At 43.7% G+C, this 25,869-nt stretch overlaps 1 protein-coding gene across 17 annotated transcripts in view; it reads left to right on the plus strand.

Annotated features, from left to right (window-relative positions):
• Positions 1-25,869, plus strand: part of MAP7D3 (MAP7 domain containing 3) — a 543,746-nt gene that overhangs the window by 246,738 nt on the left and 271,139 nt on the right. For all 17 annotated transcript variants that reach the window (XM_069212462.1, XM_069212464.1, XM_069212463.1 and 14 more), the window contains one exon: positions 15,550-15,730. In XM_069212462.1, coding sequence (XP_069068563.1) covers positions 15,550-15,730 — 181 coding nt within the window. The remainder of the gene's footprint in view (positions 1-15,549; positions 15,731-25,869) is intronic.

The raw sequence follows: 25,869 nt of genomic DNA on the forward strand, positions 1-25,869 counted from the left end.
TTAGAACAATCTAAGTAGACTAGCACTGCAGCTTGCTCTCCCTTTTTTCACACCCACCAGACAGTTTACTCTGATATTTTGCCCATTTCGGAGGTACTCCAGGGGCTTGGCATTCTGTCAGCATCAGATCCCGTCACCAGCTCAGCAAACTTCCCAGCCTTTCAAGGTCAAGGCTGCGGCTACAAGTTAATACTATGCATACAAAGGACAATAATTAATGTGTCCTTTCCGTCAGAGCTGAATACCACCGACCAGCAGGATACTTCTGGATCCTGTCTGATGCCTGGTGCCTACTCATAGGGTGAGGAATGTGGATAGAGTATCCACCATAAAGAGCATTACTGAAGTTAAGTGAAGTCTTTCTCTGTGACATTCTACAAGTGGAAGGCCATGTTAGCAGCCACTCTCCACTGTAAAGAATCATAGTTATACTGGTAGGATAAGGCCTGAAGTAGCAACAAGATCTTTCCAACTTTTTCTGCTACAGGACTTGACTCTTCAGACCCAGGAGAGCACCTGCTGAACCCAAGGGGACCGAAGGCGCTTCAGATGAGTCATTTGCCCAAATATGAGAGAAAGCATGTTGAGAGGGAGAACACATCAGCAGTCATTGACACAGCAACAGAGGGTTTCTGATAGTTGGCCGGTGCAGCTGTCTTAACGCAGACAAGGTAAAAGGTGTTCTTGATCATTTAGGTACAAAGTTTACAGACATACTGACAATGGACATGTGATGCAGTTGTCTCTCTCAATAAGGAGAGCTCGTTTTTTCTTCTCATTGTCTCCCACTATGCAGGCACAACTTTATATTGTACATTTACTCCAAGATACTCTGATTCAAGCATGTGAATCTATGAAAGATCCAATATTGGAGAAGGAAAAAGTACTTACTTGTGACTGTAGTTCTCCAGTATTGTTATCTTCTATAGATTCACATGCGGCTCATCCATGTTATATTTTCTTCTTTAGCACTTAGAGTACTAAATTTGAGAATGATGGTCTGCGTAGAGAAGACTGTGCTGTGTGCTGATTGGTTGAACTTTGGATCTTTAAAAATGATGTGAATAGTCTACTTCTGTGACTATGCCAAGGCGTTTCTACCTATGTTTAGCATAGCTTTCTAGGTGTATCATGGGACTTGCAGCTCATTGACTGGGATGATTCAAGTATGTGAATCTATGAAAGGAACCAGTGTTGGAGAACTACAGTTAAAGGTAAGTAACTTTTTCTTTACATGTTTCACCATTTACTGAAGTCTTTACCTTTGGTGCTTGATATTGCACTTTAACCATATATATAAATTATACCTGTGTCCAAACCTATCTATTACCATTGTGATAAAGGACTATTCCACTTTGTTGAAGGCTTTTTCAGCATCAAATGAATGCAAAATTGGTTTTAATTTATTTTCGACAATGTGAACCTACCTAAGGATGTTATTGAAGGCCTGTCACTTGTGGACAAACACAGGTTGTTGCTGGATAGCCTATTGCTTTCTTACGTAATTTTGAAATTGCATGGCTAGATAAAAAGAAATCAGGTCACTTCTGGAGTAGGTCCAGTGTGTCAGAGAAAGTGTGTAGTCCTTTGCCCCTGTGTGTATTGCTCTCTGTTGTTCTTGCACATTTTCCTTATTGGCTGTCCAGGTGGTGAATCACCTGTCCAAATCCCTTTTCAGTACTGTTAAAGTCTCCCATAACCATAAGGGTTCCTTCTGCAAGTCTTGTGATATTCCTCAAGACGTTCCCCAAACTTTTATGCGTACAAGGCTATGTTTCTTCTCTCACTGCTTATTTCACCATCACATCATCTTCTGGTGATTCCTATTAATGTTTAAATTATGACAAGTCTAGAGAATTTTGAGATCAGGATCGCTGCTCTGATTGTCTTAGAACATTTAGAGTGAAATTACTTGTATACATGCTGGAGCGGGATATGCCTGAATCCCTTTCTGTAAGTGCTTTTCTTGTAAGGTAACTATCTCAGCTTTTTCAGAAGCTAAGAAATTGTGTACATTCTGTCTCTTATATGTGGAACTTAATCCATTCACATTAAGTACTAAAATTCAAAATGTGGCCAAGTGCAAATGTGGGGTTATGTAAGTTGTAAAGACCTTGTTGTCTGTTTGTGTATCTCCCCTTTATCTTGTGTTTCACATTTCCTCCCGCAATAACCACTGGCGACCCAAAATTAAACCCAAAACATTTACAGTTTATTTCTTGGATTTAGCAACCCCTGATCTTGTGGTGAGGTCCTGTAATAGAATAAATTTGTCATCACCAAATAATACTGGAGATATTTTCCAAGCTTCTTGCAGAACTGGTTCCATTTGCATGTTGTATAACAATGTTGCACTCATCTCTCTTGGTCGGACGTCATAGTTTGAACCCTTAAGCCCCATCCTGTGTGCTATTTCTATTCCATTTGTTTCTCCTCTTTTCATGTTTAAGAGTTGCCTAAGTTCTTACCGTCCAAAGATGCAGACACTAGAACAATCCGATTCGTCTTTTGCGTTGTGTATCCTTACTATACCTTCTCTCCCTGTTTTACAAATCTCTTAATTTTCATTGGAGCATGTTGGGTTTGCGAATGTAGTATTTTATTTGTTGACTGTGCTTGCTTTGTCATTGAGTTGTATTGTTGAATTCTCTGTTTCGTCCACACTTGTTCAGATCTGGTTTGAGTCTCTTCTGTTGTTCGTTATTATGTTGTTCAGGCTCTTGCCTCTTCTTCATATTGTTGCCGTAGGTCTTCGTTCTATTTTGTTGCAGCGCTTGTGAGCGTATGTTCCTGTTACCTTCCTATCTTTACTGACTGGGTGACACAGGTTTTGGTCCACAGTTTGTTTTTCCCCATTAGATATTAACGCATTTTCTTCCCCTTTTTTAGCAGCTTACGTTGACATTCGGACACAACTGGGTGTGAGTCACAGTGACTTTTTACCTTTTATTTTGTGCTAAAAGGGCTATCCCAATTGGCAGGTTTATTCCATTATAGATGAGTCACCAGTGATGGGACTATTCACGCCTTATACATTTATTCCCCATTAATATTTCCCATACTCACTGACAGAGTCTATAGCTTTGTGTTAACCTGGAGATAAACCATCCATCTTCAGATGCCTTTCTTGCTGTTCCACTGTTATAGTCCATTTTCTTCTTGCCTTTTGAGCTCTGCCTTAATTGCCATTCTACTAGTTCCAAGAGGCCAGAAACAGTGGGGACTGGAGGTAGGGAAGACAACCCGTCTGCCCCAAATATGATGAGTCCCTGGGTCACCGCATCCTTCAAACCCTACGCCCGCCAAACACAACTACCCCTCTTCCTGACATGGCACTTTTGACTAGTTGCTGAAAGAATTTAATTGCTTTTACAAGAGAGTAGTCACAGTCCTATTCCATATTCATTCTGTTGTTGCAGGGCATACCAGATTTACAGGTAACTGGAAAATTGTATTTTTCCAGTATTGAATCTTTCACAGATTCACATGCTTAAATCTTTCATCGATTCACATTCTTGAATTATTCCCCATTGTCGACATGGGAGTCCCACAGTACCATGACATAGCAGTATGTATCATTACCATAGGTGTTAATGGCAATGAACAGTCTTTTTTAACAACATATCCATATACTTTTTTTTTTTTTTTTTTTTAAAGGACCAAACTTGAACCATGACCAATTAGGTGACAGTACCCTCCAGAACACTCCCCAAAGAGGCAGTTTCCCTCAGAATTTCTACCGCACGGCGTGTGAAGGGAGTCTACCTGAGCTCTGCTCAGTTTTTCTACTTCTGGGGTTTATATGCATCTCTAACATATCTGGCACCTCTAAAATAGGTTTGTTCAGAGCCTGCATGTCCAATGGCAGAAAATGTCTACATCTGGTTGACCCACATAAAGAATGTCTTTCCTGTCTCTACCGAAGTCACCAGGTGAAGAACTGCAAAATTTGTAGAACTTTTCCTGCAAAAACACTGAAGGACAGAGGAGGTAGGCTGCGTCTGTGGCTTCAGAAGTACAAGGGTCAAAAGGCGATCACCTCTGATGACGACAGCACGCTTAAGAAAGGTCAAAGAAAAGGGCGAGGTCCTTGGAAAGGACATCTGAGGAAGTTAAGAAGGCCTTCAAATCACGTCATAAAGACTCTTTGAAAAAGGAGAACAAACCTATCTCCTCAGTGAAAGCGTACTCTCAGCCTGCTACTTCATCTAAAAAAATTGGAGAAACTTCCATCTCCATAACTGTTAACAAACCGAAGTTGATGAGATCATCGTCGACAGCGCTCATGGACTACTGCAACAGCGATGGTTTGTTACTGTCTCACCCATTCCGTTAACAAGGATTTCTCCATAGTCTACCCTACTGTTGACGATGCACAACATCGAAAGCACTATCATTGACGGCACCACAGGCGAAGACACCACCATCTACGAAAGGCAACACCAAAGCCATTGATGACAACAAGACCTGTGCTGCTTGACATACCATTGACGGCGACATTGTCGATTGAAAGTCACAAAGAAGTCTATTACGCCATCTGTTACGTCACCAAGTAAACTCTCTCCCTATCCTCCATCACATCTTTTGGGTTTGGAGGAATCTGACGAAGAAGGACCATTGCGAACTGAGCATAGTCCATCTGAGCTCCTGGTTAAATGCCAGGATGATGATGATCACGTTTATGAGGAAGAGGACCAATATTACCAACATTATTTCACCCCTCAACACAGGTCAGATTATTGACATTATCTTTATCAGAAAAGGCAAGATAGGCATTTGTATGTTATCTCCTTAGTACAGGACTCGCAAACAATACTGCAAAACTATAAGAGAAGATTCCCTGGCATGGCACAAGAGACAGCTCCTCAGACTGCCCCACCATCTATGCCTCCGTCTGTTCCTCCCCCAGTAACCTCAGAAATAATGCCACTTTTCAGCAATGGCAACACCAGCAAGAGAGGACCTTTCTTCCTCTGATAAAGAGAGAGAAGGAGAAATACAATAAAATCTTCAACAGCAGAATGATTGGCATGACTATCTCATTTCCACACCTTCACCACCACATCTATCTGATTTACTGCCTTAAGACATAGGAGGGTTCCATAACTTGATGGATAGAGTATCCAACACATTTCACCCCCCAACTTTGCTCAAACAAGCCGACTGTTTCCTCTACGACTTCAAGGAACAGGCAAGGAATTTGTCAGGGCCAGCCCCATAACAGACTCCATCTTGTAGGAGGGGATACAAACTATGAAAACCCCAGCTACGGTGATAGCAGTGCCATCACGGATAGATAAAAAATATAAAAGAAGCTCTCATCATGCTTACAAAAGGAACAATTGGAAAAGTTCAGTTTTCTCAAAGAGGCATGGGCTTGTATTCAAGATTCCTCCTTATAAGGAAGAAAGCAGGAGAATGTAGACCCATCTTGAACTTAAGAAAATTGAACAAATTCCTTTGCAAACAGTCATTTTAGACGGTCACCCTCACCGACATCCTGAACCTCCTCAACAGCGGGGATTTTATGCCAATTCTCGATTTGCAAGAGTCATACTTCCACATTCACCCCAAACACAGAAAATATCTCTGCTTCACTGTGGCTGGTACCCATTACCAGTTCAAAGTTATCTGATTTGGACTGAAATAGGCACCTTGCATATTCACAAAGTGCCTGGCACCAGTAGCAGCCACTCTCAGGAACCAAGGTCATCAGGTGTTTCCTTACTTGGTCAATTGGCTTCTCAAGGCTTCAACAGCGAAACAAGCAACAAAATCCACAAAAGCCTGTCTCAACCTATTCCTCAGATTAGGTCTCATGGTCAATTCCCAGAAATCAGATACAACCCCAAAACAGAACATACTGTTTCTGGGAGCTCTCTTAGATGCTGTACACAAGGCGTATTTATCCCAGAACTGGCACAAATTAAGGCATCTTGATGTCAAACTTTCAAGAACAAGGTCCCTTTCAGGACATCTGTACAAATCCTTGCTAGAGGCATAGGCTTCTATTCCAGATTCTTCCTCATAAGCATGAAAGCGGGAGACTGGAGACCCATCCTGGACTTAAGCTAGGCATGATGTTGTCTGCAATAAATCTAGTGGCTTTTGCAAGACTGAAGATGAGACTACTTTAGGAAGAATTGCAGAAGCAATGAATACATAAAGAGAAATCGTTCAAAGACATTGTGGCCATCACTCCGAACATGAAGAATGCCCTGGTGTGGTGGTCCCATGCTTCTCATTAATCTCAAGGTCTCACATCTCATTCTCATGTTCTCGACCTCGTGATCACTACAGATGCCTCTCTGCATGACTTGGGTAGCCATCTGCAGGGCTTGCAAATTCAGGGGAAGTGGTCGACGTAACAGAAAGCCTTCCATAGCAACAGTCTGGAGTTGAAGGCCATCTTGGTCACCCTTCAGGCTTTTCTTCCAAGGATAGCAGGCTCATCAGTGCTGGTCCTTACGGACAACACGACCAGCATGCATTGTATATGCAAATAAGGAGGCACACATTCACTAACACTCTTCCTAGAGGCACAGGATCTCTCGAATTGGCTCACTGTTCATAACATATCGCTAAAGGCAGAGCATGTGTCAGGAATCAGCAGCACTCTAGCAGACCCACTCATCAGGACAACAGACAGCTGTTATGAGTGGGAGCTGGATCAAACGCAGACAGACAAAAAATATTCTCGCGCTGGGGCACGCTGGTATTGGACCTCTTTGCGATGGACAGTAATGCCAAATGCCAGTGCTACACCAGTTGCTACTCGCTTCTTGAGTCATGGGGGAATGCCCTTTTGATGAGATGGTCAGTGATTTATGCTAACGCTTTCCCCCCCTTCCCTCTCATACCAACGGTTCTCAGAAAAATGAAAACTGAGCATAGTCGCCTGATCCTCATTGCTCTCAGATGACCTAGGCAACACTGGTATATGGAACTTCCCTTCATATCAGAATGCAAACCCATTCACCTTCTACCACTTCCAACATTACTGACCAGGGACAAGGGCCAGGTTCTCCAACCACACCCCACATCTCTCCACCACATGACTCCTGAGTTCAATGAATTCAGAGATCTAGACCTTCCTCAGGAATGCACAGATATCTTGGCTAAGGCAAGAGCTGACTCCACCAACAAAACTTATAGATTTAAAAGGAAAAGATTCTGCATTTGATGTCATCAATCTAACTTAAATCCTTTACAGGCATCACCTGAGCAGAGTCTGTTGTATCTCCTATCTCTGGTCAAATCTAGATTGGTGCATGCATCGAACAAAGTCCACTTTGCAGCAATAGCGAGATACAGAAGGTCATCTCATTCTCCATTCATCTGCTCAGACAGACTAAACAAACAGTTCATGAAAGGATTATTCGTGGCTTTCCCTCTGGTCAGAGCTCCACCTCTGGCATCCCAGTGTAGTACTTTAACAGTTAATGAAACCACTATTTGAACTCGTTCACAAAGCTGACTTAAAATTTCTCACCTGGAAAGTAGTATTATTGTTAGTGCTCATCTCTGCAAGAAGAGTCTTCGAGATACAAGCCTTCACTACACAAGAACCATTCTTGCATGTCACACAAAAGTACCAACTCACTTCCATCTGAATGAACCAATCATTCAACACACTTTCTTCCTCAATCCAGCGACCCCAGCTGAGCAATTGCTTCATACTCTGAATGTCAAGAGATGAATAAAATTATGTTTGCATAGTACAAAAAACGCACGCCAATCTGATCAACTTTTTTGTGGCATATAGTCAGGCATATCAAGGAAATGCAGTTGCCAAAGCCACGATCGTAAGATGGCTTTCCACTGCAATCCAGTTTTGTCATTCAAAGGCGGGTAAACCGCTTATAGCTGAGCCCAAAGCACACCCAACAAGGGCAGTATCCACCTCAGCTGCTCTTTTTGCGGGTGTGTCATTGGAGAAGATTTGCCGTGCTTCAATGTGAAAGACACTTGCTCACTGTGCTACTGGATTCAAGCTAGCCTGGCTGATGAAGGGTGATACCCTGAAACCGGTCCCAGGATGCTTGTTTCCGGTCCATGGAGGACCTGGCTTGTCAGTTTGGGATGGACTGTTCCCATGAGGAACACGGTCAAGACTGATTTGCACATGGATGGATCCAAACTGGGGTGGCATGCTGAGGAAAAGAACAATGGATTTAACGCAGATCTGTGACTGGGGGTGAGTGTTTGCATGGTTTAGCACTCCGTCCATCATCCTTTTGTGTTGCTAAAGTTGCCCACACATTAATGCAGCACTACTGCCTGCAGCGAGCACTCCGAGAAGATGCAGCTGTAGGACAAACAGTGTTACTGCATTTATTCCAATAAGGTGAGCCTCTTTTTAGAAGGACATTTCTTTACAAAATGAACTGTTTGTTCATTACATGCTATTATTAGAATAACTGTTATTCTATTCATAATGTATTATAATTACAAAAGGATATTATATTGCATTGTTTTATTACCCACCATCAGCAAATATTATTTGAATTGTTTCATAACTCAATGCTGGAAACTGCTGGTAATTCTGATTCAAGCATGTGAATGTATGAAAGATCCATTACTGGATAAGAGAATGAGTTACCTGTAACTGCAGTTATTCAGTATTGGTATCTTTCATAGATTCACATGCGACCCACCGTCCTCCAGTAAGAGGCTCCCCTTACGACTCATACAAATTCTTCACTTGTGCTCGAAAATCTGAATGAAACTTCCTCTCTGGGGAGTGTTGTCACCTGATTGGTCATAGTTCAAGTTTGGTTCCTTTTACAAAAGGACATAGATATGTTGTTAAAGAGACTGTTAAGTGCTATTAAGGTCTATGGTAATGATACATACTGCCTTGTTATGGTACTGTGGGACTCCCAAGTCAATGACGGGGAATGATTCAAGCATGTCAATCTATGAATGATACCAGTACCGGCTAAATGCAGTTACAGGTAAGTAATTCATTTTCTTATCAAATTTGTAGTCCAATTGCAATAGTTTGATGTTTCAGTCCTTATGTGGACCGGTATTTTGCTCTGTCGGCTCAATCCCACCATGTCCCACTCGTAAACCCTTCATTTTTGTACGTTCTTCCAGTTTACCCCCTGCTACTAAAATGGTGTCACCTTAGCACGTCACAGTTCTGACCACAATTCAACAATGCAGTACAGTAGTTTCCGCCATTCTGTTAGGATACTAAACTTTAACGTAGACGATTATTAAATAAACTCAGTCAAGCCAGTGCTCATAATCAAGTCTGATTCACTTGAGCAACTCAAGCCTGATATTAAGCTGAGGCATGCATAAAAGTTAAGGTTGGACATGAGGACTAAAGAATCACCCAATGGGTCAACTATGCACTCCCCCTTAAGCATTTGCTTTCTTGTTTCACAAATATAGTAGTTGGGTTGGGGAGGGGGGGTAGTGAACTTGGATTGGTAGAATTGTGAAACCATTGGTTTAGTGTATATGTGTGTGTGTATATATATATATGTATGTTCGATGGCATGTGTAGCTGCAGATACACATGCTGTGCATATCCCGCCATCCTGTGTTGGGCTCGGAGTGTTACAATTTGTTTTTCTTCGAAGAAGTCTTTTCGAGTCACAAGATCGAGGGACTCCTCCCCTTTCGGCTCCATTGCGCATGGGAGTTGACTCCATCTTAGATTGTTTTCTTTCCGCCATCGGGTTCGGACGTGTTCCTCTTCGCTCCGTGTTTCGGTTCGGAAAGTTCTCGGAAAATTCTACGGTATTGTTTGCGTTCAGTATTGGTTTAGTTATCGCAGATCGACACCAAATTAAAGAAGAGCTCTGGTAGTCCTTCAGGGCTTCTATCCCCCGGCGGGGCCTGGTCGGCCCGACCGCGTGCGTATTCAAGGCTCATGGAACGGACCCCATTCCGCTTCTGCCACGAATGCCACAACAAGTCTCCTTACACAGATCAACATCTGGTCTGTAATTTGTGTTTGGCCCCCGAACACAAAGAGTATACTTGCGAGGCCTGTCTAGCATTTCGGTAGAAGAAAACAATACGGGACTGGAGAGCACGAAGGCTTCAAATGGCATCTGCGCCGTCAGGACACCACGACGTCGAAGAAGAGGAGCCCGAAACAGAGCAGCCGATGAAAACCGTGAGTAAACTAGCCCCGGCCAAAACTCATGCCAAAATCATCAAGGTCCAGGGGACGCCACCGCCGGCAGGCCATGGCTTAACCCATAAAATCGGTGACCAACCATCGGCACCGAAAAAGGGCACACACGTGTCGAAGTCATTCGACTCCGGTCGAGATCGCGGCACAGAGTATACTCGACACCGAGAACCTGGCTCCGACCAAAGTCGGCACCGAGAGATCGGCACCCCAAAACTGAAAAAAGACGGTTGAAAAAGTTTCGGTACAGGAACGCCCAGCTTCGGAACTGAAAACAAGCTCCTACTCCGCAGAACAAGGCCTTTCAGCACAACTACAAGGCCATACATTTGGACAAGAGCTAGAAGCGGGGGAGCCAGATTATACACAAAGGATGCTCCATATTCAAAAGGACACAGGGAAAATAGGAACTCTCCCTCCTATTAAGATGAAAAGGAAACTTGCTTTCCAAGACGCAGAAAAACAACCAAAAGCAAAAGTGGCAAAAGAAGTAACTCCACCTCGTTCTTTGCCACAACCATCACCACACCACTCACCGCAACTGTCACCAATTGCAACCTCCCCTATGATGCAATCTCCAACGCACACAGGGATGAGCCAGGATGACCCAGATGCATGGGATCTATATGATGCACCAGTATCAGACAATAGTCCAGACTGCTACCCAGCAAGGCCATCACCACCTGAAGACAGTACTGCTTACACGCAGGTGGTATCCAGAGCAGCTGCTTTTCACAATGTGGTACTGCACGCTGAACCCATTGAGGATGACTTTTTATTTACTACTTTGTCGTCAAGACACAGTCCGTACCAAAGTCTTCCAATGTTACCAGGGATGTTGAAACACGCGAAACAAGTATTTCAAGAGCCCGTCAAAGGCAGAGCCATCACACCTAGGGTGGAGAAAAAGTACAAGCCTCCCCCTACAGATCTTGTGTACATCACGCAACAACTGACACCTGACTCAGTGGTAGTAGGCGCAGCACGTAAAAGGGCTAATTCACACACCTCTGGAGATGCACCACCACCCGACAAAGAAAGTCGAATGTTTGATTCAGCAGGGAAAAGAGTTGCAGCACAGGCAGCCAATTAGTGGCGCATTGCCAATTCACAAGCTTTATTGTCAAGATATGACAGAGCTCATTGGGATGAAATGCAGCACTTTATAGAACATCTTCCCGAGGAGTTTCAAAAGCGTGCACAACAAGTGGTGGAGGAGGGCCAAAGTAATTCCGACAACCAGATACGATCGGCACAGTCGACGCAGCGGACACAGCCGCAAGAACTGTGAATACAGCGGTCACTGTTCAGAGACACGCATGGCTACGCACCTCCGGATTTAAGCCAGAGATCCAACAGGCTGTGCTTAATATGCCTTTTAATGGACAGCAGTTGTTTGGGCCGGAGGTGGACACAGCTATAGAGAAGCTGAAGAAGGACACTGATACGGCCAAGGCCATGGGGCGCGCTCTACTCCCCACAGAGCAGAGGCACATTTAGGAAGACACAATTTAGAGGGGGGTTTCTGGCTCATAGCACAGAACCCTCAACCTCACAAGCCAGACCCACATACCAGGGCCTGTATCAAAGAGGAGGCTTTCGGGGACAATACAGAGGTGGACAGTTCCCTAAAACTAGAGGAAAGTTCCAAAGCCCAAAGACCCCTCAAACTAAACAGTGACTTCAGTGTCACAAATCCCCAACACATGACGCCAGTGGGGGGGGGAGACACCGATTATTACAAAAATTGGGAGGAAATAAGACTCGTGTGACCTAGCCATTATCCAACATGGTTATTGCATAGAATTCATACAGTTACCACCAAATGTGCCTCCAAGGACACACAGCATGTCCAAACAACACTTGGATCTATTACAACTAGAAGTCCAAGCGTTATTACAAAAAGAGGCAATAGAACTAGTACCCAAACATCAGAAAGGAACAGGTGTCTACTCCCTGTATTTTCTAATACCAAAAAAGGACAAAACTCTGAGGCCCATATTAGATCTCAGAACATTTAATATTTACATCAAATCAGATCACTTTCACATGGTGACACTTCAAGACATAATTCCATTGCTCAAACAACAAAACTACATGTCAACATTAGACCTCAAGGATGCTTACTTCCATATACCTATACATCTTTCCCACAGGAAATACTTAAGGTTTGTAATCCAAGGAGTACATTACCAATTCAAAGTGTTACTATTCGGGATAACAGCACCAAGGGTATTTACAAAATGCCTTGCAGTAGTAGCTGCACATATCAGAAGACAGCACATGCACGTGCCCTTACAACAGTGCCTAGCAACACAGCATCCAGGGACAATGGGACACTCAGCAGAAACAACTTCATATAAATCAGCTAGAACTACTAGCTGTGTTTCTAGCGTTGAAAGCATTTCAACCACTAATAGCCCACAAGCCCATTCTTGTCAAAACAGACAACATGACAACAATGGATTACTTAAACAAACAGGGAGGCACACACACTCATCACAACTGTGTCTCTTAGCACAGAAGATTTGGCATTGGGCGATTCACAATCGCATTCGCCTAATAGCGCAATACATCCCAGGAATTCAAAACCAGTTGGCCGACAATCTCAGTCGAGATCACCAACAAATCCACGAATGGGAAATTCATCCCCAGATACTGCAAACCTACTTCCAAAACTGGGGAACACCGCAAATAGACCTATTCCCAACAAAAGAAAACGCAAAATGCCAAAACTTCGCATCCAGGTACCCACAGCCTCACTCCAAGGGCAAAGCGTTATGGATGAGTTGGTCAGGGATATTTGCTTACGCTTTTCCCCAACTCCCACTCCTTCCGTATCTAGTAAACAAATTGAGTCAAAACAAACTCAAACTAATACTAATAGCACCAACTCGGGCACGACAACCTTGGTACACAACACTACTAGACCTGTCAGTAGTGCCTCATATCAAACTACCAAACAGACCAGATCTGTTAACTCAAAACAAACCGCAGACACCCGAATCCAGCATCGCTCAATCTAGCAATCTGGCTCCTGAAGTCTTAGAACTCAGACATCTAGAACTCACACAAGAATGTATGGAGGTCATCAAACAGGCTAGAAAACCTACTACAAGACCTTGCTAAGCAAATAAATGGAAACGATTTGTTTATTACTGTCATAATAATCAAATTCAACCATTACACGCATCCGCAAAAAAACATTGTAAGCTACTTACTACACTTACAAAAATCTAAGTTAGTTTTTCATCCATTAAAATACATCTCACAGCAATTTCTGCCTATCTGCAAATTACACATTCAACTTCACTATTTAGAATCCTAGTCATAAAAGCATTTATGGAGGGTCTAAAAATGATCATTCCACCAAGAACACCACGAGTTCCTTCGTGGAACCTCAATATTGTATTAACACGACTCATGGGTCCACCATTCGAACCCATGCACTCTTGTGAAATATATACTTAACCTGGAAAGTAGCCTTCCTAATAGCTATCACATCTCTCAGAAGAGTAAGTGAAATACAAGCCTTTACAATACAGGAACCATTAATACAAATACACAAGCATAAAGTGGTTCTACGCACAAATCCCAAATTTTTGCCAAAAGTTATATCACCGTTCCACTTAAACCAAACAGTGGAACTCCCAGTGTTTTTTCCAGAACCAGACTCTGTAGCTGAAAGAGCATTACATACATTAGACATAAAAAGAGCACTAATGTATTACATTAATAGAACCAAACAGTTTCACAAAACAATTGTTTGTAGCTTTCCAAAAACCTCTTGCAGGAAATCCAATATCCAAACAAGGTATTGCCAGATGGATAGTTAAGTGTATTCAAACCTGTTATGTTAAGGCAAAGAGAGAACTGCCTATTACACCAAAGGCACACTCCACTAGAAAGAAAGGCGCCACCATGGCCTTTCTAGGAAATATACCAATGACAGAAATCTGTAAGGCAGCCACATGGTCTACACCTCATACATTCACTAAACATTACTGTGTGGATGTGTTAACAACACAACAAGCCACAGTAGGACAAGCAGTATTAAGAACATTATTTCAAACAACTTCAACTCCTACAGGCTAAACCACCGCTTTTGGGGAGATAACTGCTTATTATTCTATGCACTGCATGTGTATCTGCAGCTACACATGCCATCGAACGGAAAATGTCACTTACCAGTTGACAACTGTTCGTGGCTTGAGACGCTGGAGATTCACATGCGCCCTCCCACCTCCCCGGGAGCCTGTATCCGTTATTAGTTGATAAAAATAAAACTTGTAAATTTGTAAATATATCACTTTTAGTCACATTATGTACATACATACTTACTCCATTGCATGGGCACTATTACTATATACACAACTCCTACCTCACCCTCAATCTAAGATTGAGTCGACGCCCATGCGCAATGGGTCCGAAAGGGGAGGAGTCCCTCGATCTCGTGACTCGAAAAGACTTCTTCGAAGAAAAACAACTTGTAACACTCCGAGCCCAACACTAGATGGATGGCGGGAAATGCACAGCATGTGAATCTGCAGCGTCTCATGCCACGAACAGATGTACACTGGGTAAGTGACATTTTCCATATATAACAGTGGTCTTAAACTTTTTAACACTGTGAAACAAAAAAATCTGGTCCCCCTCCCTCCGCACAAATATTCTCTTAAATGGCAACATTTAAATATGTCTAGACTTATTTAAACCTTGAAGTTATGTTCTGTTACTGCTTTAAAAAATGCAATACATTGTGCCAAACATACTATTCTGGTGCGGCAGGCCTTACTAACATGTAAAAGTATCCGCAGTGTCATTGGGGCTGGTGGTGGGGGTTTTGAAGGGTATTTTGAATCCCTTCCCTTTTGACACACACGACCCACTTGGCTATAAATGACAAAACATGTTAGTGATGGCCCATTGTAGATCGGTTTACTGCTGCTCATTTTTTTCTGCTTAGAACAAAGCCCTGTTGTCAGCATAATGCTTCTTTTGGCCAGAGCCGGGCTCCTCCCCTTATCCCCCACACCTAGGATCATTTGAGGCTACTCTAAGGGGGACTGCCCCCCAGTTTGAATAACCCTGACCTAGAATGTGTGGATGAAAAAACAATAAAAAAAACTGCAGCATACCTAAATTCTGGTCTTGTTTTGTGACACTACCTTTTTCATTTAATCCTTGGTCTCTGCTGACATTTCCCATTCATACCTACAGCTGTAATTCTTAGCACTCCTTCTAACCTGAATTTAGAAGGAGCTTGACAGTAATACATCTTCATTGCTGAACTTAGTTGGTTTAAAACATGTGCCCTTCATACTGTATGGTCAGAAAGGTAAAACATTTTATTTCACCAGTATTGATAGATTGTTTGCTTGGCACATTTTCAGAATACAAAAAGAGGAAAGTGATAAGAGAGCTGCAGAAGAAAAAGTGAAAAGAGAGGAAGAACTTCTCAAACTGGAAAAGAAGAAACAAATGGAAGAAGAGGAAGAGTTAAAAATAATAGAAGAGGAACGAATCCGAAAAGAACTGGAGGACCAAGAGAGACTTGTGGAGCTTCAGCAACAGGTTGTTTTATTCTGAATATGTTTTAAGATTTTTAATTCGACAACATTCAGTCGTTCAGGTAATCCAAAATAGTGTAACATGACCTCTCTGCTATAGATAAATTGTAATTGTAATTGTAATCGTATTTATATAGCGCTTATGCCCTACAAGTATTTCTCATTCACATTTGTAAACGCTGAACGTCTCCCTTACATGCTGCATTCCAACACACTTCTACAACAGAGAAAGAAATTTAAATTACCAAAAACAGGCTATACAGACAGATTTTTACTTTTTTTTTTATATTTCATTCTGTCTCACTGACACATAATTGTTGAAAACCCATTTGATAAATGTTATGGTTGCTACTAAGATCTGTAACTTCTCAGTAATGGTAATAAAAAAGTAGAAATACCATCCAAACCTACATTTGAAAGCATACTAGGATTAAAATGACAACCTTAAAGTAACTGAAGTTCTTCAGTATACTGCTCATGGCAGCAATAATAACATTGAGTGTTGGTTACATCATACATGATGAGGTAAAAAATATCAGTCTTAAATGTAGCAACCCACAGGAGCCGTTATTGCACAGCTAATACAGATAAAACACTGAAGTTACACTGGTTAGTTATTGCCCTTGCTCACACCAAGTGGTCATAAGAAGGTAGTTGTAGTAACCTGGCCTGGTGTGTGGCGGACGCCTATGGTGTTGGCACCTTATACCAGGTCCAGACAACCCTTATTAGTAAGTGTTACAGTGTCTAGGAAGCCAGGGCTCTCTAGTGGTAGCTGTGGTGAGCAGCCCAGACGTATCTAGGAGGAGTGTGAAGCACTTATAAAACCACAGTAGTAACTTATCACACATAAAAGCAACCACCAAGTGTTGCAAAAATAAAGTTACTTTATTTATAGTGACACTGAATTAGAATACTGTTGGCAGTCCCTCTTCCTTGAGGTATGTACACACAAAATATACACAGGTACATACTAGGAATTAGCATAAAACCATTATAAATAACAAAAAGCAAGGGGCAGGGGACCAACCATATACTAAGATAGTGGAATGTGAGAATGGGTCCCCTACCAGAGGATATGGAGTTGTTAGCCAAGGGCTGAGAGAGTATGGAGAGAGAATCTAGAAGACCCCAGCGACCAGGAGAGCAGAGGTAAGCTACCTGGTCGTCTCATAGGCTAACAAGGGGACTTGGAATTGGAACAATGCAATAATAGGACCAGGCCAGTGGAACCCTATGGTGGATTCCTGATGGAGACCTGAAAAAGAAAAGGACAGAGTCCAGTCCACGCAGCTGTGTCCAGGAGGGGGGGAGGCAGGAGGCATTAGCCCGCCCTTCTGTGGGTGAAGATCCGGCTCGACGGTGGAGGATAAAGGCCAGCTTTGCAGTCCAGGAGCTGCAGGGGAGTCCCTGAAGTCGCCTAGGAGCTGTCCCTCGACGGATTGCGGACAAATCAGTGATTATGAGGACCACTAACGAGCACAAGCAAATGCAAGTTGTAGCTGAAGAAGATTTGCAGGTCTGAAGGAGGACCAGCAAGGTCCTGGGCAATCTGTCCTTGGAGGGGAGTCCGGGCTGACCCTAAGACACGAGAGCCAGCAGAAGCAGTCGGAGCCTCTACGAACAACCCACTGGCAGCAGCCACAGTAAGTCGCAGTGAGGACTAGAGAGCGCACCTGAAGAGGAATCCCACGCTGGAGCAGCAGAGAGGAGACTGTCCTTGCAGAGGTAGAGTGCTGGGGTCCAGGGCTACTTGGAGCCTTAAGATCCCTTTGAGCAGGAGTCAACAAGCATTGGTTGCAGCAAAAGTTATGGTACACATACATTCTGTCCTGGAGGAAGAGGCATGGGCTCACAGTCTCCCAAGGTGGACAGAAGGCAAAGAGGAGCCCTCCGAACCACCACCTGTGTTGGAGAATCTGCGCAGATCCAGAGGACAGGAGAACTCAGCAGCCAGACGTTGTTGCCTTAGGTGCCTGCAGATTCAAGGTAGCGACTCATTCACTCCAAGGGAGATTCCTTTTTGCTTCTGTGGTGTAACTGAAGTCTTGCCGACCCCAGGGGATGCACAGCCGTGAAAATGTTGCAAGGTGCTGACAGGAGCCGAGGAAACCGTGTTGCAAGGCGAGGTTGTGGTGTTGCAGTCTTGTATGGTTCCTGTGGAGTCCAGCAGCGGTTCCGGTGGCCAGGAGCAGCAGAGGTTGTTGCATAGGAGTCCTGGTGGAGTCTTGCACGCCGAATCTCGGTACCTACTCGCAAGAGAGTCCCTGAATAGCCCAAAAAGGGGCTTGGTCAGTTGGCAAGGTGACCATCTATTAAAGGGGGTCACTGACGTCATCTGCTTAACCTGACAAGTCATATGCTCCCAAGGGCATTTGCCCATCTTGATTTCAAGATGACAGAAACAAGTGGCCACCTGGAGGAGCTCTGGGCACCACTCCTGGAGTGGTGATTGTAGGAAGTTAGCTGTGTACATACCATCTCAAAGTAAGAGAGTTTGAAGTTCTCCTTAGAGGTAGATAGTGGCATTAATAGATAATACTAATGCTCCATTTTGTGGTAGTGTGGTCGAGCAGTAGGCTTATCAGAGGGTAGTGTTAAGCATTTGTTGTACACACACAGGCAATAAATGAGAACACACACTCAGACTTAACTCAAGGCCAATAGGTTTATATATAGAAAACAGGCACACAAAATACACCCGCAGCGGCACAGGGGTGGCTGGGTGCAGTTTGTGAAGTAGGTGTCTGGTTTTAGGTAGGAATTAATGAAGAGACCCGGGGGTCACTGTGGCGATGCAGGCAGGGCTCAGAGCGGCTTCTGGGGCCAGCCACCGACTGGGCAAGAAGGAGGGCCGTCTGTTGGTCACTCCTGCACCAGTAGTTGGTTTCTCTCGGGCCTGGGGGCTGAAGGTGCAGTGCTTCTTCCAGGTGTCGGATCCTTCGTTACCGGGCAGTCGCGGTCAGGGGAGCCTCTGGATCCTCTCTGCAGGCTTCGCTGTGGGCGTGCAGGGAGGTCGACTCAGGGTGTCCATGTCGTTGTAGTCGCCTGGGGGGGTCCTCTCTGCAGTGTTGGTTCTTGTGGACACGAGCCGAGTCTGGTGCAGTGTGTTGGGGACTCATGCTTTCAGATTGAGGCTGGAGTCCCTTTAAAGATGGTTTTGTCTGTTTCTGTTTGGACAGAGCCGCTGTCCACAGGAGTTTCTTGGTCCTTTGGGTGCAGGTCAGTCCCCTGAGTCCTCAGAGGTCGCTGGTCCCGCTGGATTCGTTGCTGTGCAGGTTCTTTGAGTCTTTAGACAGGCCGGTAGTGCTGGGGCCAAGTCAGTTGTCTTTCAGGTCAGCAGTCCTTGTTGTAGGTCATCAGGAATCTGATTTCCTGGGTTCAGGGTCGCCCCTAAATACTAAATTTAGGGGTGTGTTTAGGTCTGGAGGGCAGTAGCCTAATGGCTCCTGTCCTTGAGGGTGGCTACACCGTCTTTGTGTCTCCTCCCTGTGGGGAGGGGGGAACATCCCTAATCCTATTGGGAGGAATCCTCCAAAGCAAGATGGAGGATTTCCTAAGACAGGGGTCACCTCCGCTCAGGGAACTTTAGGGGCTGCCTTGGCTGGAGGGCGGCGGCTCCTTATTTTTCTCTTTATCTCCTCTGGACTTGCCGCCATTGGGGGCTGTGTCCGAGGAGGCGGGCATCTCCACTAGCTGGAGTGCCCTGGGGCTCTGTAACACCAGGCTTGAGCCTTTGAGGCTCACTGCCAGGTGTTACAGTTCCTGCAGGGTGAGGTGTGAAGCACCTCCACCCAGTACAGGCTTTGTTCCTGGCCACAGAGTGACAAAGGCACTCTCACCCCATGTGGCCAGAAACCTGTCTGGATGTGGCAGGCTGGCAGAAACTGGTCAGCCTAGCACTAGTAGCTGGACTGGTATACAGGGTGCATCTCTAAGATGCCCTCTCTGTGCATTTCTCAATAAATCCCACACTGGCATCAGTGTGGATTTATTGTGCTGAGAAGTTTGATATCAAACGTCCCAGTATTCAGGGTAGCCATTATGGAACTGTGGAGTTTGTGTTTGACAGACTCCCAGACTATATAATCTTTATGGCCACCCTTCACTTACAATGTCTAAGATTTGGCTTAGACACTGTAGGGGCATAGTGCTCATGCAAATTTGCCCTCACCTGTGGTATAGTGCACCCTGCCTTAAGGCTGTAAGGCCTGCTAGAGGGGTGACTGACCTATGCCACAGGCGGTGGGTTGTGGGCATGGCACTCTGAGGGGAGTGCCATGTCGACGTAGTCTTTTTCTCCCCACCAGCACACACAAACTGTGAGGCAGTGTGCATGTGCTGAGTGAGGGGTTCCCATAGTGGCATAATACATTCTGCAGCCCTTAGAGACCTTCCCTGGCCAAAGAGGTTCCATTTACAAGGGACTTATCTGTGTGCCAGGGCTGTGCCAATTGTGGAGACAAAGGTACAGTTTAGGGAAAGAACATTGGTGCTGGGGCCTGATTACCAGGGTCCCAGCACACTTAAAATCATAACTAGCATCAACGGATGGCAAAAAGTTAGGGGGTAACCATGCCAACAGTGGCATTTTCCTACAGGGTTGGACAGGTGAGTGGTCCCTCCCCTTTCCCTTATGCAGTTTCATGCTAGAGCAGGGACCAGGGGACTGGTGCAAATCAGATTATGCAAGGGGGGGGTACCAAATGTACCCTTAAACTTAAAAGTAAGCCGGTGTGTGGGGAGGCTACCCCTCTCCAGCCTTGTAACGCCTGTTTCTAAGGGAGACAAGATTGCATCCCTCTACCACAGGAAATTCTTTGTTCTGCCTTCCCCTGCTTGAGCTGGTCTAGCAGCAGGAGGGCAGAACCCTGCTTGGGAGGCTGCAGCAGCGTGGGCTGCTCTCAGACCCTGGAAGACTGGTAGGAACAATGCTGTGGGGGTCCTCTAAGGAGACCCCAGAGTGCATGGAATCATGCCACCAATACAGGCATTAGTATTAGGGTATGATGTGGACCTGTTTGATACCAAACATGCCTATATTCGGAGTTACCATTATGTAACCGGACCATAGCTAAAATGGCTTCCCTACACTTTCTAAGTCCAGGGAATTGGAAATGGTGTTCGTAGGGGCACCTCTGCTCATGCAGGGGTCCCCACACTCATAGGGACCTGCACGCTGGTCTTCGGGCCCAGAAGGGCCTACCATAGGAGTGACTTAGAGTGACCTTTTGTAGTGACCAGCAGTGAAAGGGTGCATGCACCTTTTCATGCAGGCTGCAAATGACAGGCCTGCAGACACAGTTTGCATGGGGGCCCCATGAGTGGCATAATACATGCTGCAGCCCAAGGTAGACTCCTGGTGAACCAATGCCCTGGGTACCTAAGTACCATATACTAGGGACGTACAGGGGTGCACCAGAATGGCAAATAACAAAACAACCAAATTTAGAGGAGAGTGCACAATCACTGTGGTCCTGGTTAGCGGGATCCCAGTGAAAACAGTCTAAGCACAGTGACAACAGGCAAAAATTGGTGGTGACCATGCCAAAAAGAGTGCCTTTCCTACCCCCCCCCCCCCACCACCACCACACACACACACACACACACACACACACACACACACACACACACCCCTCGAATTTAGGACACTATAACTATCCTTCCCCAGTTGAGTCTTCATTGTCTAGGTGGAAATATCTAGAGTGTCCATCTCCATTGGAGTGGTTACTCCCAGGTCTTTGTTCCACTGTGTAGTCCATTTCCTGTAGGGAGATTGACCACCAACAATTTGGGGTTCTCACCTTTCATTTGCTTAAGCCATAGAAGGGAATTGTGGTCTGTTTGAACAAGGAAGTGAGTCCCAAATAGGTATAGCCTCAGTTTGTTCAAGGTCCAGCCCACAGCAAAGGCCTCCCTCTCAATGGCTTGCTAAAGCTTTTCTCTCGAGGTCAACCTTCTACTGATAAAAGCAACAGGTTGATCCTTGCCCTTCTCATTAAGTTGAGAAAGTACTGCCCCTATCGCTGCTTCAGAAGCATGTCTGGACAATGAATTGTTTTGAATAGTCAGAGCTTCTTAGAATAGGAGCAGAGCACATGGCCTGTTTCAGGTCATCAAAGGCTTTTCTGTCCATAAGACTTTCTTGGGCATCTGTGAAGATGACAGATGACTTGTATTTTCACACAAATCCTTTATTTCTCTTAACGTAAAAACCTCCAGCGTACAGCACAACAACTTCTGCTTCTCCTCAGTAACTGCTCTCGAACCCCCACTTTACATTCTAAAGATGCCAGTAGAATACTAAGGTTGCCTTGGTAACAACTATTGTTCCATCTCCCCCCTGTCAACATTTTTATAATAATTTCCTTTGATAACCAACCATTGTTTTGATAACACTTACATTGTAAATATACATAATACATGCATAGGAACTTGCTGTCAAAAGTACACAGATCTCAAAATACAGATGATCGAATGAATATGTATTACACTGTTATAAAATACAGCAATAAATTATCCTCCTGGTTTGTGAACTTTGCAAACATTGCCTATACTCCACATAGTGCCATTTTCTAGTATTATAATATTTTGTTTAACTTTTTTAACTTGACATGGAGCAGAATATTTGCTATCACCTTTGCGAACAATACCATTCTTTCGTACTACCACTCAATCACTACTTTGGACCCACCACTTCTTTACGCACTTCCCTCTATTATATGTTGTCTCATAATCTCTCCTGTTTATTTCTGACTCCCCTCTTCAATTCACTCCGATCAATCCTAACTCTCTCATTCTCTCTCAACCATACCACACACTCCCTTTTTTCTGGTTCTCTTCCTTTTAGAGCCACAAAAGGTGATACTCCCTTTACAGAATGAGGAGTTATTCTGTGCACCCATATTATTCTCCTCAATTTATTTTTCCAAGACAACCCATTTGCAAGAGAAAGTTGAATATTGTCCCTCACAAGGCAATTAATGCGCTCTACTAACCCATTAGCTTGAGGTCTGAAAAAAATCCACCTTATCATGTTTGATACCCATTTTCATTAAATCATTTATCTCCTTGGATATAAACTGTACATCACTATCAGACACTATGATTTTAGGTATTCCTTTTTCAAGAAAGACTCTTTGCATATATCTAATCACACTGGCAGTACTCATCTCTTCTATAGTGTCCAATGCAAGTGTGAGTATGTATGTATCCCGTCTGTCTAATGTTTCTACTGGTCCTTAAAAACCAAAGCCAGCTTTTCCCATTGTCTATTAGGAAATTCAGTACATGTTAGTGGAGGTTGCCTCAATTGCTTGGATTCATCGCTGTTAGCACACATAAAACACTCCTTCACTAGATTCTCTATCTCACTATCCATCCCAGGCCACCAAAAAGAGTTTCTCACCCTCCTTTTAGTTAAATCACGACCAGGATGCCCTTGATGAGTAATAGATATAATGTGTTTATGAACACCAGAAAGAGGCACTATTTGTCGTCTTCTTTTCACCTTTCCTTCACATATACTCAACTCCCTTTAACCTTTTAAAACTCTTCAATGCCATACTATCTTCAAAACTCCACCCTTGGACATTTTTTTCCCACATTCTTTAATACTGAATCATTTTCACCTGCACACTCCGACTCTTCTCTACTCAACGCTGTCTAGCCTCCTTCGCCATCAACAATATCCAAGCAAATGTCTTCACCATTTTCTGCAATAAGCATCTTAGACAAAGAGACTGCAGCTATAATTTTTTCCTTTTAGATATTGTACCTTAATATTGTAATCCATCCCAGATAACCACTTCAAAAGTTATTCCTTCTCCTAATCCTCTTCCTCCATTATTGAATATGTATGTTAGAGGTTTATGACACATGCGGACTTTAAAAGGCAAACCCCACAAATAAAATCTAAAGTGATTGAATGCCCAACAGCAGGCCAAAGTTTCCCTCTCAATAACAGAATAAGAACATTCTGCCCCCTGCAATCTCCTTGATGCAAATCCAATGATAAGTTCTTGTTCTTTCCCTACTTGCATTAACTCAGCACCAATTCTAACTTCACCTGCATCAATAGTCAAATATGTTTTCCCTGACACCTCAAAGTGCCCCAGTGTTGATGCTTAGATTATACTTTTCTTGATTAGTTCAAAAGTTGCCTGACACACCTCATTCCACACAAACATCACATTTTTTTCAATATTTTTCTCAAAGGTTGTATTACGTCGGAATAATTTCATACATACTTTGCACACTATTCTGAAACCCAGAAAAGATTTGAACTGTTCCTTGTTCGATGGTTCAGGTGCCATCTCTGCAGCCTTTATGATACTTTTCTTTGGTCTTCTACAATTGGATGATATTGCATGTCCCGAATAATTCAGTTTATTTCTGTTCCTAGTGTTTCTCTCTTTTAATCGTCAGCCATACTTTTCTTGACGCAGTATTACCTCATGACAAAATATTGTCATGGTCATGCATATTCTTTCCTATTATTAAAATGTTATCTTGAAAACACAATACCTGTTTCAGGTCTCCAAATATATATTTTTATCACTCTTTGGAACACCGTGGAAGCCGAAACTAATCCAAATGCCATTCTTTAATAGCGAAACACTCCCAGGGGTGTTGCAAAGGAAGTCAAATGCCTGGATTCCTCGTGTAGATTTATTGGATGGTAGGCAGGCAACATATCTAGTACACTAAAAATGTCCCCTCTTCCCATGATAGATAACATTTCAGATATATTGCGGAAGAGGTTGTTTGTCTACCCATAAGTTTTTTCTAAATGATGCAGATCTATGAATAAGCAGATGTTTCCTCCCTCCTTGGGCACTATAACTATAGGTGCCACCACTTTGACGCCTCAATGGGTTCAATGATTTCCTCTTCTAACAATCTTTCTAGCTCACAACGTAATGGTTCCTTCATTAGATTTGGAACATTTCCTACCCTATGGAACACAGGTTTAGCTTAATTCTTCCGAATAATTTTATGTTAAAACCCCTTCAATAACCCCAACACCTCAGTAAATGCCGTTGGACATCTTTTTCCACATTATAATACCAGTCACTGACTATTCCAATATTTATCTTTTTAATTACTGTTACAGGTTCTTTGGCAATCGGATTTATAATGATGTTCAAATCTTTTTTGATGTCTCCATCCCAATCAGTCTGATCCATAGTTGGTAACATATACTCTTCCTTTTACTACTTCATTCTTAAGTTTCAGTATCATCCAGCTCATTCTGATTATCTCTATTATTTTACCTGCATATCCTACTGCCCTGATGTCTGGATCACTCAGCTGAGGATCCTCACCCACCGCCCATGTTTTTTCATGTTTTGTTAGAAATGAGGGTATCCAAATTTCCAGAATCAGCTAACACACTAATGTGCTTACCGTTAAAAGATAAATTACAGTGAGGCCTATCTATATAGAGATATATTCCAATGAGGCTTATCTATCTTATCTGAACTTTCCATTTTTATACATGGTGGCATCATTATCTCTTCTACCTTTTTACTAGTACTTGCGATTACTTCTGCATTTATTGTTACTACAATCTCTTGTACATTCTCATGTATATCATCAACTTCTTGAATCCTTTTTTTCTGGTATCTTAGTTTTACACACTTTCACAAAGTGTCCTCTCTTACCACAGTTTCTACATATAGCATTTATAGCCCCACAATTTAAACTTGAAGCAATGTGTCCTGCAGCACCATATCTGAAACTTTTTATCTCCCTGGAACGAACATTTTATCTCCTTCCAACAGGAAGCAAGTTCAGTTTAAGCCCTTGGGGAACCTTGGAAAGCAGGATGTAGAAAGCTAAATTCTCTCCTTTCACTCCCAGGACAGAAGCAGCAGGACAGCACAGCAAAGAAACAGGCAGAGTGGCAGTCCCACCTATGGCATCCAGCTCTTCTTCCTGGCAGAATGTCCTCAGTCCAGAAGGGTTCTGAAGTTGTGGTCTCAGAAGCACAACACTTATACTCATTTCTGCCTTTAAAGTAGGCAAGCTTCAAAGAAAAGCCATTGCAGTGCACAAGACCCTGCCTTTGCTGCCCTGGCCCCAGACACATGCCAGTGGGTTGGAGACTGCTTTGTGTGAGGGCAGCCACAGCCCTATTCA

This window comes from Pleurodeles waltl, chromosome 2_1, assembly GCF_031143425.1.
Source record: "Pleurodeles waltl isolate 20211129_DDA chromosome 2_1, aPleWal1.hap1.20221129, whole genome shotgun sequence".
Taxonomy (NCBI): domain Eukaryota; kingdom Metazoa; phylum Chordata; class Amphibia; order Caudata; family Salamandridae; genus Pleurodeles; species Pleurodeles waltl.